Below are 14,041 nucleotides of genomic sequence, written 5' to 3'. Positions count from 1 at the left end.
TTGTTTTATTATTTTTTTGCATTGTTGTTTGCTGTTTTCTTCTGTCTTTTCCTTTTTTCTCTTTAGTTCATTCTCTTGGTTGTTGGTGCATTGGGGGGTTCTTGGGGGTGGGGAATGGAATCTTCCTGGGGGGGACTGTGGGAGGGGTCTCGAATGGTTGAGGGACAGCTATTGGGGAACTGTGGGGGGATCTTGGAGGGTTCGGGTTCATGGTTTTTGGCCTGGTGGTAGATCGGTCAATGTGCCCTTGAGCAGGGCATTGACCCTGGATGCTCTTGTGTGTCGCTCTGAATGGGAATCTGTTGGATGACTGGTATGATGTAGTTGTTGAGCGGGTTCACTGCAAGTATATTGTATGTTTCGAATATTCAATACATTTTAACATTTAAAAAATCAAAAGTCACAGGGATTTCAGGCTCCTGACGCTATGCATGATGGGTAGGTCTACTCTGTAAAGGTGGGCATATTTTATCCTCTCCTCTAACTACTCATCCACAAACACAAACACACTCACACACACACACTCAGGCACTCTCACACACTCACACACATGTGTATGCTGTCCTCTAATCACTGTGCCTCTCAACAGGAGAGCAGATTCCATTACCATGTTGACTGCATTGTCAGCTAACCTAGTTTCCACAATGAAAGGACATTGGGTGAGGAGAGGAGGCTAGCCTATACCTATAGGTAACATACAATTAAACTCTATACATCAAGATACAATGATAATGTAACATTATTGATGTACAGTAAGCTTTAAATATAGCATTTGTATTGGATAAATGGATAAAAATGTAACTGTTTTCTGTACACGATTCCACACACGCACACACACACACACACACACACACACACACTGCCTGTGCATCAGGAGGTTTAGGCCCTGTGCTCGTCTCTGTGTGTGGTAGAGAACAGTGCCACCTCTCAGCCAGGCAGGATGTCAGATCTGGGGAACACAGCCTTCCCCCGGGGCAGGAGTTAAACGTGAGAAAAGAGCAGGTAGAGACAGGCAGAGACAGGTAGAGAGAGACGGTACTGTGCAGCTGACAGACCTTCTGCTCCCTCAGCCACGAGGCTCGAACAGCAACAGGAACTAAGGCTGCATCTGAAATCGTACTCTATTCCGTATAAGACTCTGGGCAACAGGAGAGCACCCTGGTGTCGTTTCAGATCAGATTTGCTCATAGTCAGAAACATGGTTTAGATGGCAACTAGGAATGTGTGTGTGTTCAGTCCAAAAGCAACCTCTTAGATCTTACAAGATAGGCTCAAGCAGTTAAAATATGTTTTGAGGTCAAAATCAACTGAAACCTCACAGATAAAAGGAGATTATATTGTAGCTTCATCCAAACGTCTGGGTTATCGATTAGTTCAACATTTCACCAGCAGGCGGCAGAAGAAACCCTCTGTTACCAACAACACTAGGCTACCTACCTACTGTCCACAAGATAAGACAAACAAACTATTATTTCTCTAGTTGTCCGCAGGGTGGCAGTGTCTTCACACATCTGTCTGCTCTTATTGATGTGTTTTTTTTATTGAGTATCTATCATCTTCCATTGGTTATTCAGTGGTAGAGTAACCTACCATCCTACTCTCCTAACGGAGTCCACCAAATATCTGATTCAGTTTGGTTATTGACTTTACACCATATTTATAACACTTAAAGATAAACCTGTGTTCCAACACTACTGTTTCTGGAGCGCATCCCAGAAGATGGTGACAGGATTCGGTGATAATCTGTGTTGCATTATTTCTGATTGTATCCATTCTCCACTCTGCAACCCATACAACTGTTACATTATCACACACACAACCACACGTACACTCTGCTCTCCCACACTGCCAGATAATCACTGGTTATCACCTCTCTCTGGCAGGCCTCACTGAGCACCTATAGCCCATCTGACACGTAGGTAGCCTAGCTGTAGGAATGAATAACTGGTAGGGGGCTAATTGTAAAGAATTAACGGTCAGTTTGATTCCCAATTCTCTCATCTCTTTCTGATGGTGTGTGTGTGTGTGTGAGAGAGAGAGAGAGAGAGAGAGAGATGAGAGAGAGATGAGAGCGTGACCTCACTGCAATCTGCACAGCTGCGCGAGGGAGAGCAAGCAGAGAGAGCGAGAAGAGAGAGGGGGGTTGCCTGGTAGCCTTAACCGGCTCAGTTCGGGGAAATAGCACAACAGATTGCGCTTTTAAACAGCCTACGCCGATATGTATTCTTCCGTTTCTGGTGCATTAAACGCGAAATCAGAAACCAACACCCACTCGGTTAACGTCAATAATAATCGGTAAGGAATATTCACAGTGTGAGATGGACGAGTCGTCTCTGTTGGATTTGCTGGAGTGTTCAGTGTGTTTGGAAAGGCTGGACACTACAGCTAAAGTCCTGCCTTGCCAACACACCTTCTGTCGCCGCTGCTTGGAGAACATAGTCAGCTCCAGAAACGAACTGAGATGTCCCGAATGTCGCATCCTAGTCGGCTGTGAGGTTGACGACCTCCCCGCGAATATCTTGCTGGTCCGCCTGCTGGACGGGATCAAACAGCGGCCACGGAATGCAGGCAGTACCAGGCAGTCCCAGGTGGGGGGCGGAGAGTCATTGGGTTGTGCAGCCGGGATCAGCGCCTCTCCCCCAGGCAGTGGGATCAGGGACCTGCCGGTGGCCACAAGGAGCTCCCCGGTTAAGGTACTTAGCTCTGCTACTTGGTATTTGGTCTGGTTGGCTGCCAACTTGCTGTACAGAATGTTCCTTGGCTAGAATTCTGAAGAACCGAGTTGCTGTATACATGTGTGGGGGGTGGTGGTGTTGCATAGCTGGACAACTGAGAATCTGTTTTGGAAATCTAATTTGACACACTAATGTGTTGAAAGACTTCCTATGTGTGATCTACCCCCAACTCCTGCAGCTAAAGACACAATTAGACCGAATTGAGCTATGGAGAGAGAGGGGGAAAGAGAGGGGAGCGGGTATAGAGAGAGAGAAAGTAAGAGATACAGTCAGTCTCCTGTGCTATTCATGTTATTGCTAGACAGCCAAGCGAGGTATAGCTGCAAGATATGGTTTAGTTACCTCAGTGGCATGGCTGTGCTGTGTACAGGTAGTCTAGAGATGCAGCCGACGGCTGCATAGGTTTCATAACAGAGGCTGAACAATAACAGCCAGCACAATGGGCCTTTAAATATAACATACTCTAGGTTTATTAATCTAGGTTTATTGATCTAGGTTTATTAAGAGTATCCTAAGGTTGTTGGATGTTAGGGCCTATACTGTATGGATATTTTATAGGCAGATAACATATGTGTTAATGCTTTCAGCTCCATGTCATAGCATGTCAAGTCTTTGGCCAATAGGTGCTTTTTATTCTCACACTTTTCAATCCTCTGAAGGGGAGCAGGGTGACTATTGAACATAAGCCCAGGACTGAGAGAATGTGTGGTGGGCTGCAGCCAGCAGACCTGCCAGATAGAACAACTAGCAGAAGCAGTAGAATCTAAACACTCATCATGAATTGAGTACTGGAACGCTTACTCTCCCTCACTCTTTGTCTCTCAATGTATTTCTCTCTCTCCGACCAGTCATTGTTTGTTTTAGCTTCGTTGTGAGAGCAGGACACTCTGGAGACTCGGAGTAGAAAACACTCACAATCTCCCCATCTCTCCCACCGTATTGATGAGAAGTTAGGCTCTTTTTACTGAATCGGATCTTTCAACTAATTTCGTTCATTTGAGTCAGTAATGCCAAGAGCACGCAGGACCTACTGTCGGCGAACAATGAACTGACAACTCGAAATAGTAGTAATTATACAAGCCTCTCGTTCACATGTCGTTCCCCATAAAGGGCTTATTGGAGCTGTCATTTAGACTGAGACTTGTAAAAGCGTGCTTTAAACGATGTGAATTTGTTTATTGCTAGGCATACAAATAAGATGATTTCTTGGTACAATTGAAAACGAGGTCTAGTTGTGGCCGCAACCGGACTAGATTGTGAACGACTCTTGGAGGAATGCATTGCTTGGGGTGATTAGCACAATATCTTTCGCGAAGTGGTGCACCCCAGACGATTCGCTCTCGAGTTCGAGTGTTGAGAAGAGCCTGTGTATGTTTTGGCTCTACAAGGCTGTGTCCATCAAAACATTCAATAATCAATTCATTGCATTCATTCTTGCACCATGCAATCAATTATCAGTTCTACACATATTTTTGTATTCTATATACTGCCTGCATCGTGATCTACTTTGTCTGTGCGCATAATAATATGACAGAGGGTTGTTGATCGGAGCACGTCTCTGGAGTCACCAGAGGAGCGCGTTTTAATCCTGCTGTACAATTCACTGCGGCCAGCAGGTCAATCAAAAATAACGAATCGTTTGCGAACATCACATCTATTCACTACCCAAACTCCACAGGACGTAGATATGGTGTGTACGTGCGTATGTACCATGAGTATACAACACATAAAGGACACCTGCTCTTTCCATGATATAAACCGTATTCGTACGGGATACGTTTTATTGGGGGAGCTCAGGTAATATGATTTTGTGCACAAGCATAAATCACCACATCCGTAATTTTAGTCCTGTCCATATCTGCCATGTCAGTAATTTTTACTTGGCAGGAAGGATTTATTCCAGCCCTAAAAACCTACTGTTTTTTGTCAATCTCCCAACTCCTCTAACAATACTTATCCTGTGCGAGTCGTCATCCCAGTATTTTAAGGGATATTACAGAGTTTAACAGGTGCTGCACCCAGTTTGGGTAAGAATATGGGAACAAATTGATTGTTAAAACAAAGTGTTGCACGTAGCCTACATATGAATCTGTTTTGTCACATATTAACTTTCCTAGTACCATGTTTGTCTTTGAAAATATGAAGTGGACGATATTGTCCCAGTGAACTGATAAATGACCAAATAGGTCAGTTAATTAAAGGTCTGCATAGGTTACAGTTCATGCTTGTTATTTGTTATTATTTGGACTTTCTCTGAACTGAAGACCATTAGGCCAGTATTAGGCTATCCCTATACGTTTGAAATATCTTCACGCCTAGAGGAGCCTCCAGGCTGCCGTCATACCGGTCAAATAATTACAGGGGCATCTTGGTAAAACTAATCCCTTCCGAATCATCGACTGTAAAACGGACATGCTGGGGTAATAATTACATAATGGACATGCTATAGTAATACCAGTCCAGTGGAATAGAGCTATAGACTGACCAGGTGAATTCAGGTGAAAGCTATGATCCTTTATTGATGTCACTTTTTGAATCCACTTCAGTTATTGTAGAGGAGGAGACTGGTTAAATAATGATTTTTTAGCCTTGGGACAATTGAGACATGGATTGTGTATGTGTGCCATTCAGAGGGTGAATGGGCAAGACAAAATATGTAAGTACCTTTGAACGGGGTATGGTAGTAAGTGCAGGTGCACCGGTTTGTGTCAAGAACTGCAAAGCTGCTGGGTTTTTCACGCTCAACAGTTTCTCGAGTGTATCAAGAATGGTCCACCACCCAAATGACATCCAGCCAACTTGACACAACTGTGGGAAGCATTGGAGTCAACATGGACCAGCATCCTTGTGGAATGCTTTTGACGCCTTGTAGAGTCTATGCCCGATGAATTGAAGCTGTTCTGAGGGCAAAAATGGGGGTGGGGGGGTGTTCCTAATTTTTGGTATACTCAGTGCATGTTTGTATGTATGTTTTTGAGGTCAGCCTTTTCCCCGCTGAGTTTCAGAGGTGCTTAATGGTGACATCACCACCCACAGACCAAGGCTTTGAAGTGTGTTCACCTGTATTTACAGGTAGTCCTGAGCCTTGATCTCTGCTACCATTAGTAACACACCCTGGTGATGACAGGGCAGCGCAGACCACCACCTTACATTACAACTACACTAATAGCAGCAGAGGGGGTTGGAGTGTGTGTTTTGTATCTGAGTTCAGGCAGACAGACTGACATTAAAGTTTCATAGAAGCTTTTGCTTCTGACAAGAGAGGAGAACACAGCTGCTGCTACTGACACCATCACACACACCCAAACACACACACACACACACACACACACACACACACACACACACACACACACACACACACACACACACACACACACACACACACCCAAACACACACACACACACACACCCACACACACACCCACACCCACACACACACAACCACACCCACACACACACACACATACACACACACACACACACACACACACACACCCACACACACACACACACCCACACACACACACACACACACACACACACACACACACCCACACCCACACCCACACACACACACACACACACACACACACACACACACACACACACACACACACACACACACACACACACACACACACACACACACACACACACACACGTATCTATTACTATACTTGTGAGGAGTTTTTTGGGGATCAACAATTGATTCACATTCAACATCCTATTTTCCTTAACCCCTAACCCTAACCTTAACCCCTAACCCTAATTCTAACCCGTAACCTAATCCCTATGCCTAAAATAGCCTTTTTATAAGTGTGGACCGGCAAAATATCCTCACTTTTTTACATTTTAGTTGATTTACTATTCTTGTTAGGACTTGGTACTCATAAGTATAGTAAAACATGTCCACACACACACACACATGCGTACGCACACACACACACACACACACACACACACACACACACACACACACACATTCTCTTTTTCTCTCTTTCTTTCTTTACAGATATCCCCATGTGTTGGTAATGTGCTGCAATCCTTTAGCTCTGTGAGGAATGCTTTCGAGAGTCATTTTCATGTGTGTGTGTGACAGAGAGGGAGGGAGAAAGATAGCAAGAGAGATGGGTTAGTTTAAGATGTCCCCTACAGACTAGACAGCCAGTCATAGCTGTGATGTATTCCTCTGAACACTTACACCCTCATCATTTATTAATTAAGGAGCAAGAATATCATTTAATGTGTGTGTGTGTGTGTGTGTGTGTGTGTGTGTGTGTGTGGCTCCTGCTGCTCCAGTTCGAAGCAGGGGATAAAGGGCAGAGAGGATTCAGAGGGGACCTTTCGTCTTTGCTGACACACACAAACACACCCACTTATATATACAGTACACACACAGCCCAGCCCACAGGGAGAGTCTCTGATATGGAGAGCACATTGAAGGCAGCCAGACACATGCAGTATTAATGCAGTATTAATGTGGTATTAATGAAGTTTTAGTAAAGGTGATGTGTAATGTGTATGTAATGAGTGCCAGGTTGTTGATTTTGGTGATGACTGATCTGCATGGTAATGAACTGCCTTACTGGACAGTTACTGCCTCTCAACCTTTTTTTATTCACCATGACAGGAAAATTAACATATTACAAGGTAACTATTTACAAATGATTTACAAGTATGGCGAGCTGCTGACTTACTTTTGTGATTGTGAAAAAATGAAAGCAGTGCTGTCACAAGGTTGCTGTCACTCAGGTTACCATGACAACGATCACAACAACAGGGTCAAAGTTGAATGTCTCTTGCTCTTTCCCGCCAAAAGCAATGGCGATATAAAAGGCGAATCCTGACAAGAATGTGGTAAACAATAATTTTTTCAGGCAACATACCGCATATCCTATGTATTTGGTATTTTAGTTTTTTATTAGTATCCCCATTAACAGTTGCGAAAGCAGCAGCTACTCTTCCTGGGGTCCACATGAAATATGACATAATACAGAACATTAATAGACAAGACCAGCTCAAGGACAGAACTACATACATTTAAAACATCACACACAGCCTAAATATCAGTGCATACACACAAAATATCTAGGTCAAATAGGAGAAAGGTGTTGTGAGGTGTTGTGCCGTGAGGTGTTGCTTTATTATCATTTTTTTAAACCAGGTTTGCTGTTCTCTTGAGCAATCTGAGATGGAAAGTAGTTCCATGCAATCAAAGCCTGTATATAATACTGTACGTTTTCTTAAATTTGTTCTGGATTTGGGGACTGTGAAAAGACCCCTGGTAGCATGTCTGGTGGGGTAAGTGTGTGTGTGTCAGAGCTATGTGTAAGTTGACAACGCAAACAATTTGCCATTTTTGACACATTCATGTTTCTTATAAAACAGGAAGTGATGCAGTCTGTCTCTCCTCTACTTTTAGCCAAGAGACAGTCATGAATAGTATTGATATTAGCCTTCTGATTACAGTGAAGAGCAAGATGTGCCGCTCTGTTCTGGGCCAGCTGCAGTTTTTCTAGGTCCTTCTTTGCAGCACCTGACCATATGACTGTGCAATAATCAAGATAAGATAAGACTAGAGCCTGCAGGACTTGCTTTTTGGAGTGTTGTGTCAAAAAGCAGATCATCTCTTTATCATGGACAAACCTCTCCCCATCTTTACAACCATTGAATCAATATGTTTTGACCATGACAGTTTGCAATCCAAGGTAACACCAAGTAATTTAGTCTCCTCAACTTGCTTTTTCATTATCAGATTCAGCTGAGGTCTAGAGCGTAGGGAATGATTTGTACCAAATACAATGCTCTTAGTTTTAGAGATGTTCAGGACTAGCCTGAGATTTCTGGCCACCCATTCTAAAACTGACTGCAACTCTTTGTTTAGGGTTGCACTAATTTCACTAGCTGTGGTTTCTGACTTGTATAGGGTGTAATCATCAGCATACATAGACACACATGCTTTGTTTAATGCCAGTGGCAGGTTATTTAAAAAAAGAGAGTCAAGAGAGCTTCCCTGCAGTACACCATACTTGTTTTATATTAGAGAAGCTTCCATTAAAGAAAACCCTCTGTGTTCTATTAGATAGATAGCTCCAAAGTTTTAAAAGCCATAACACATTCGTTTTTTCGTCAGCAGATCATGGTTAGGGCTGTTGTGGTGACCGTATTACCGCCACACCGGCGGTCACGAGTCATGAAGGCAGTCAAATTCCACGTGACCGTTTAGTCACGGTAATTAGGCTTCTCCAAGCTCTGATGCTGCTGATGGTCATTAGTAGCCTACCAAACTTGATAACTGCCTGGTACTCAGCACTCTATTGTTCCTCTAATCACTCTGGCATCAATGCAAATGTTTTCAAAAATCTAATCAAACACTTCATGACAGCCCATGAGCTCATGTTGCTCAACATTTCAATAGGCTATGCAATTGCATGAGAAAACAGAGTTTTGATGGCCTCTATTAAAAAGAGGAGGATCCCATCAGCTTTCTATAGGCTAGGACTACTATATTTATTTCTCAACTTTCCTAATATTAAGCACATTGTTTATATTTACAACAGGAGTATAGCCAACCTGGCTGCTATGAAAATAAACCACGGGGGAAAAGCGTCCTCCATTCACTATTTAAGTACATAGATATCATGTATTTTATCCCGCACAATTTGTCAAAGCCAGATCAGGACCTAACATAAGGACAACTCAGAGTATGCTATTCTGTTCTCCTGAAATAGACTACATTTTCTTCATATCATGCTTCTTTAGACCTGTCTAAAATAAATAATGGATTTATTGTGAAGGTGTAAGCTATATTACATGGATTTATTATACTTTTTAAAATGTAGATGCTCCAAAGGTCTGCATCAGTGGCTTGTAGGCTATGTGTGGAAGCCAGGAGATGCTAAATGTGTTTGTGTTAATTACGGTCAATTACCATGTGACCAACAGTTATTTGCTTGACAATCACTGTCTGATTACATTTCGTGACTGCCCCTGCCGTAATTATGGTTAATAATATCAAAGGCTACACTGAAATCTAACATAACAGCTCCCACAATCTTCTTATTATCCATTTATTACTACCAATCGTCAGTCATTTGTGTCAGTGCAGTATATATTGAGTGCCCTTCTCTATAAGCATGCTGAAAGTCTGTTGTTAATTTGTTTACAGAGAAATAGCACTGTATCTGGTCAAACACAGTTCTTTCCAAAATGTTGCTAGGAGTCGGCAGCAAGTTGATTGGCCGGCTGTTAGAACCTGTAAAGGGTACGTTACCATTCTTGGGTTGCAGAATGACTTTGGCTTCTCTCCAGGTCAGGGACAAACATTATTTTCCAAACACAGATAAAAAAAGATGTCAAATAGGAGTGTTAATATAGTCCGCTACCATCCTCAGTAGCTTTCCATCTACGTTGTCAATACCAGGCGGTTTCTCATTATTGATGGACAACAATCATTTTCCCACCTCAACCACACTAACTTTACAGAATTCAAAATTACAATGCTTTTCTTCCATTATTAGGTATTTTATGCATGAATATGACGTCTCACAGTTTGTTGTTGACGTTTCATGCCTAAGTTTGCCTACTTTGCCATTGAAATAGTCATTAAAGTAACTGGCAACATCAAAAGGTTTTGTGATAAATGAGCCATCTGATTCAATGAAAGAGGGAGTTGAATTAGTCTTTCTGCCTATAATTTAATTGAAAGTATTCCAAAGCTTTTCCGTCATACTTATGTCATTTATCTTGTTTTCATAATACAGTTTCTTCTTTTTGTTCAGTTAAGTCACATCATTTCTCACCTTACAGTAAGTTTGCTAGTCAGATGTGCAGCCAGACGTATTCACCACTCCTTTTGCCTCGTCCCTCTCAACCATACAGCTTTTCAACTCCTCATCGATCCACGGGGCCTTAACAGTTCTAACAGTCAGTTTCTTAACAGGCGCTTGCTTATCAATAACTGGAAGAAACAATTTCATAAATGGACCAAGTGCAGTGTCTGGATGCTCCTCATCATAGGAATCAGTACAAAAATGTTGTATGATCTCTTATACACTATTTTAAGCCCAGGCTTTGGAACTTTGTATTTTCTAGATATGGCCACTATATTATGGTCAATACATCCAGTGGGTACGGATACAGCTTCATTGCAACGTTCTGCAGCATTGGTAAAAATGATACACGTGGATGATTTAGTACCTGTGCTGTTTGTAAATACCCTGGTAGGTTGATTAATAACCTGAACCAGATTACAGGCACTGGTTACAGTGAGTAGCTTCCTCTTGAGCAGACAGCTATCTGTTAACATCACACACATTGTCAAGAATTGCACACATATTATCCAGATAATGAATGTTAGCACTTGAGGCAGGTGAACATGCAACCACAACACTTCAACAGCATTACACATGAGATCCCCTCCCAGCTATACAGGAATATGGCTCTGAACATATACAACAACGCCTCCTCCATAGGCATTACTGTCTCTTCTGTGGATGTTATATCCCTGTATTGTTACTGCTGTATCATCAAAGGAATTATCTTAGTGAGTCTCAGAGATGGCCAATATATGAATGTTATCTGATTTTACCAGCTTTATTTCTAAGGATACATATATTAATAGGGGCAATTTTAAGCCCTTTTTAAGCCCTTTCCTGGGTAGCTGATCAGAGATGGACATAATATGAAGGAAAGAAACACACAAAGCATGACAAGAACATTGTTCGGCTAATAGAGTCAGTCAATCAGGCACTTGTGAGTGTCAGTTGGTGTGTGTGTGTGTGTGTGTGTGTGTGTGTGTGTGATGTGGGGCTGAAGCTACCGACCCGGAAGCTAGGCTCTCACTCTTCCCAGTCTTTTGGGAGGGAGGGTGGACAATGAGCCTGTCGTAGCGGATGTACCCAATGTCCCCACGCTCTCTGACAGATTTCATGGCTGAGATCAGTTCTTTCCTCCTCAGGCACACAGCTTGCATGTGTAGGCCTCTCTAAGGAAGATGTTGGTTCCTCGCAAGTTCTTGGCTCTCTCCAGAACAGCCATTCTGTCCTTAAACCTCAGGAACTTGACCACTATAGGCCTGGGTCTGTCTCCTGGGCTGGTTACAGGTTTTTCAGACCCGTGGGCGCGCTCCACCTAAATCTTCATATGATCCATCTGCAGCTTTTCACTGATACTTTTTCTTACTTTCTTCTCAGACTCAGCCCAGTTCTCATGTGAAGACTCTTGTATGCAGTCCTCAACGATGTTATTCCTCCTTGATTGTCCCTCTAAATAGTCTTTTTTCCCATTGTTAATAATGAGAGGACTTACAGTTTGTAGTCATATTACTGCAGGTCTCTTTCAGGACATCCACCTCTCCTTGGGAGAACTGCAGACTATTCTTAAGGTCCTGGACCTCTCTGGTCAGATCATCCATTCTTTTGTTAGTCGAGTCCATCAGTATTTGGACAAAGCTCTTTAAGCTACAGTATTTTCCTGTTGTAACAACTGCTTGTAGAACACTTTTTGTTTATTTAAAAGATCCTTCACCTGTGATAAAGAAACACTGTCCTCTCCATGACTCCCACCTTTGGTTTTGGATGCCATGGTAGCAACGTAGGCTAACGCTGGTAGTCCCACGCAGTCCCAGACAGGGCAGGTCTCAGAAACAAACAGCAGGGATTTAGACAGCCACAAGCAGGACACAATCCGCGGTCCCAGCCACAAGGGCTAACCATGTCGTGGACTGTGTTCAAGCTGTCAAGGAAATCTTGCTAGCTTGATAGCTAGTTAGCAGCTAGGCTAGCTGTTACGCCAAGCAGCTCTTCAAACTTTTGGTTGTCAGGATCCTTTGACAGATATAGCGGTCCCAGCAACTGATACTAACCACGTCGCAGAATCCAAATTCAAAAGGTAGCTAGTAACCAACCTTTTTCAACAGAGCACTTTTTCCAGACTTTGAAAACTTTGAAAACAACAAACCGAACTCTCCCTCGTTCCGCGTTCAGCACACGTCACCTCTGGATGCACACCTCAAAGTAATCACTTTGTATGTGGATTAGGTAATAGTATACACAGTGTTCCCAATTTTATTGCTGCCTGGTCTGATATAATACACACTGTGCTGTCAGTGAGCTGATCAATATGGGATTGTTGTACTTGTAGTTGTGTGAAGAAAGAGTGTTGTAGTGGGAGAGAGCTGGAGAGAGAAAGAGAGAGAAGGAGATAAAGAGAGAAAGAAATGGGAGAGAGAGGGAGATTGAAAGAGAGAAGTAGTGTGTAGCTGGAGGTGGAGATCCAGATGTGTGTATAGGCCTAGATGAGGGTGTTGTGGGCTAAACACGTTTTGAGCTTGGCTGTATTTCCCATGGGGTTAAAGGTTAACTCCTACCCCCCCATGACACGCACACACACAAGGTTAAAAGGTTAACCCCCCGCCATTGTTAGTATGGAGATGAGGGTGAGAAGTCAGTCAGGTCTGGCGGCTGGCCTAGTGTAATTCATACACGGAGGAAAGGATAATAAGAAATGATCAGTCACCAACCTGACTGACCAGATCATCTCTCTGTGCAACTCAACAATGTATCAGCCCACTGAGCCAAAGCCTGATGTCTTATCACAGGATCTAACGTCAAATCCCAGACATGGTCACTCATCCTCCAGGTCGAAACTACTATAAACATTAGGTATTAATGTTCTCCTGTGAAACACTTCTCTGAAGAATTATATAATGGAAATGTGTTGCCTTTCTTTCTCTGTCTGTCTGTCTGTCTGTCTGTCTGTCTGTCTGTCTGTCTGTCTGTCTGTCTGTCTGTCTGTCTGTCTGTCTGTCTGTGTGTGTGTTCGCATGTGTGAAAGCAGTGTGTCACGTCCTGTTGCGACCAGGGTCTGCTTTCTCTTTGTTTAGTCTACTGGAGGAGAGTGAAAGAGACAGAGAGACATAGTCAACAGGAGATAGCAGGATGGAGAGAAGGAGAGAGAGGAAGAGAGAGAGAGGAGTGAGCTGTAGGTCTTGTCAAACAAAGAGACATTGCTGGAGGAAATGTGGACATGATGTCATTGATCAGTCTGATTAGCTCAATTTAGCCGCTACACACACACACACACACACACACACACACCTCAGCTCCGATCTCTGTATTGACCAGCTTGCAGCAGAGCAGTTCCACAGTCCTGACAGATCATTTAAAACCCATTCTCTGTATGCTGTCTGCCAGTGCCTGGAATTGGCTATCTCCTCTGTGATGCAGTGTGTGTGTAATTGGCTATATCTCTGTGGGTGTAAAGGGAAATGGAGAGTCCATCATCTTTAGAGCCTCTCTCTC

At 43.1% G+C, this 14,041-nt stretch overlaps 1 protein-coding gene across 1 annotated transcript in view; it reads left to right on the top strand.

The window, feature by feature from the left end:
- Window positions 1-2,049: 2,049 nt before the first annotated feature.
- LOC115161044 (E3 ubiquitin-protein ligase SH3RF3) overlaps window positions 2,050-14,041 on the top strand; it is a 73,970-nt gene continuing 61,978 nt past the window's right edge. The window contains 1 exon segment of the mRNA XM_029711725.1: window positions 2,050-2,693. Coding sequence (XP_029567585.1) covers window positions 2,319-2,693 — 375 coding nt within the window. The 5' untranslated portion in view covers window positions 2,050-2,318.

The sequence above is a fragment of the Salmo trutta genome, chromosome 24 (assembly GCF_901001165.1).
Source record: "Salmo trutta chromosome 24, fSalTru1.1, whole genome shotgun sequence".
Lineage (NCBI taxonomy): Eukaryota > Metazoa > Chordata > Actinopteri > Salmoniformes > Salmonidae > Salmo > Salmo trutta.
This window is presented reverse-complemented; position numbering and strand designations above follow the sequence as displayed.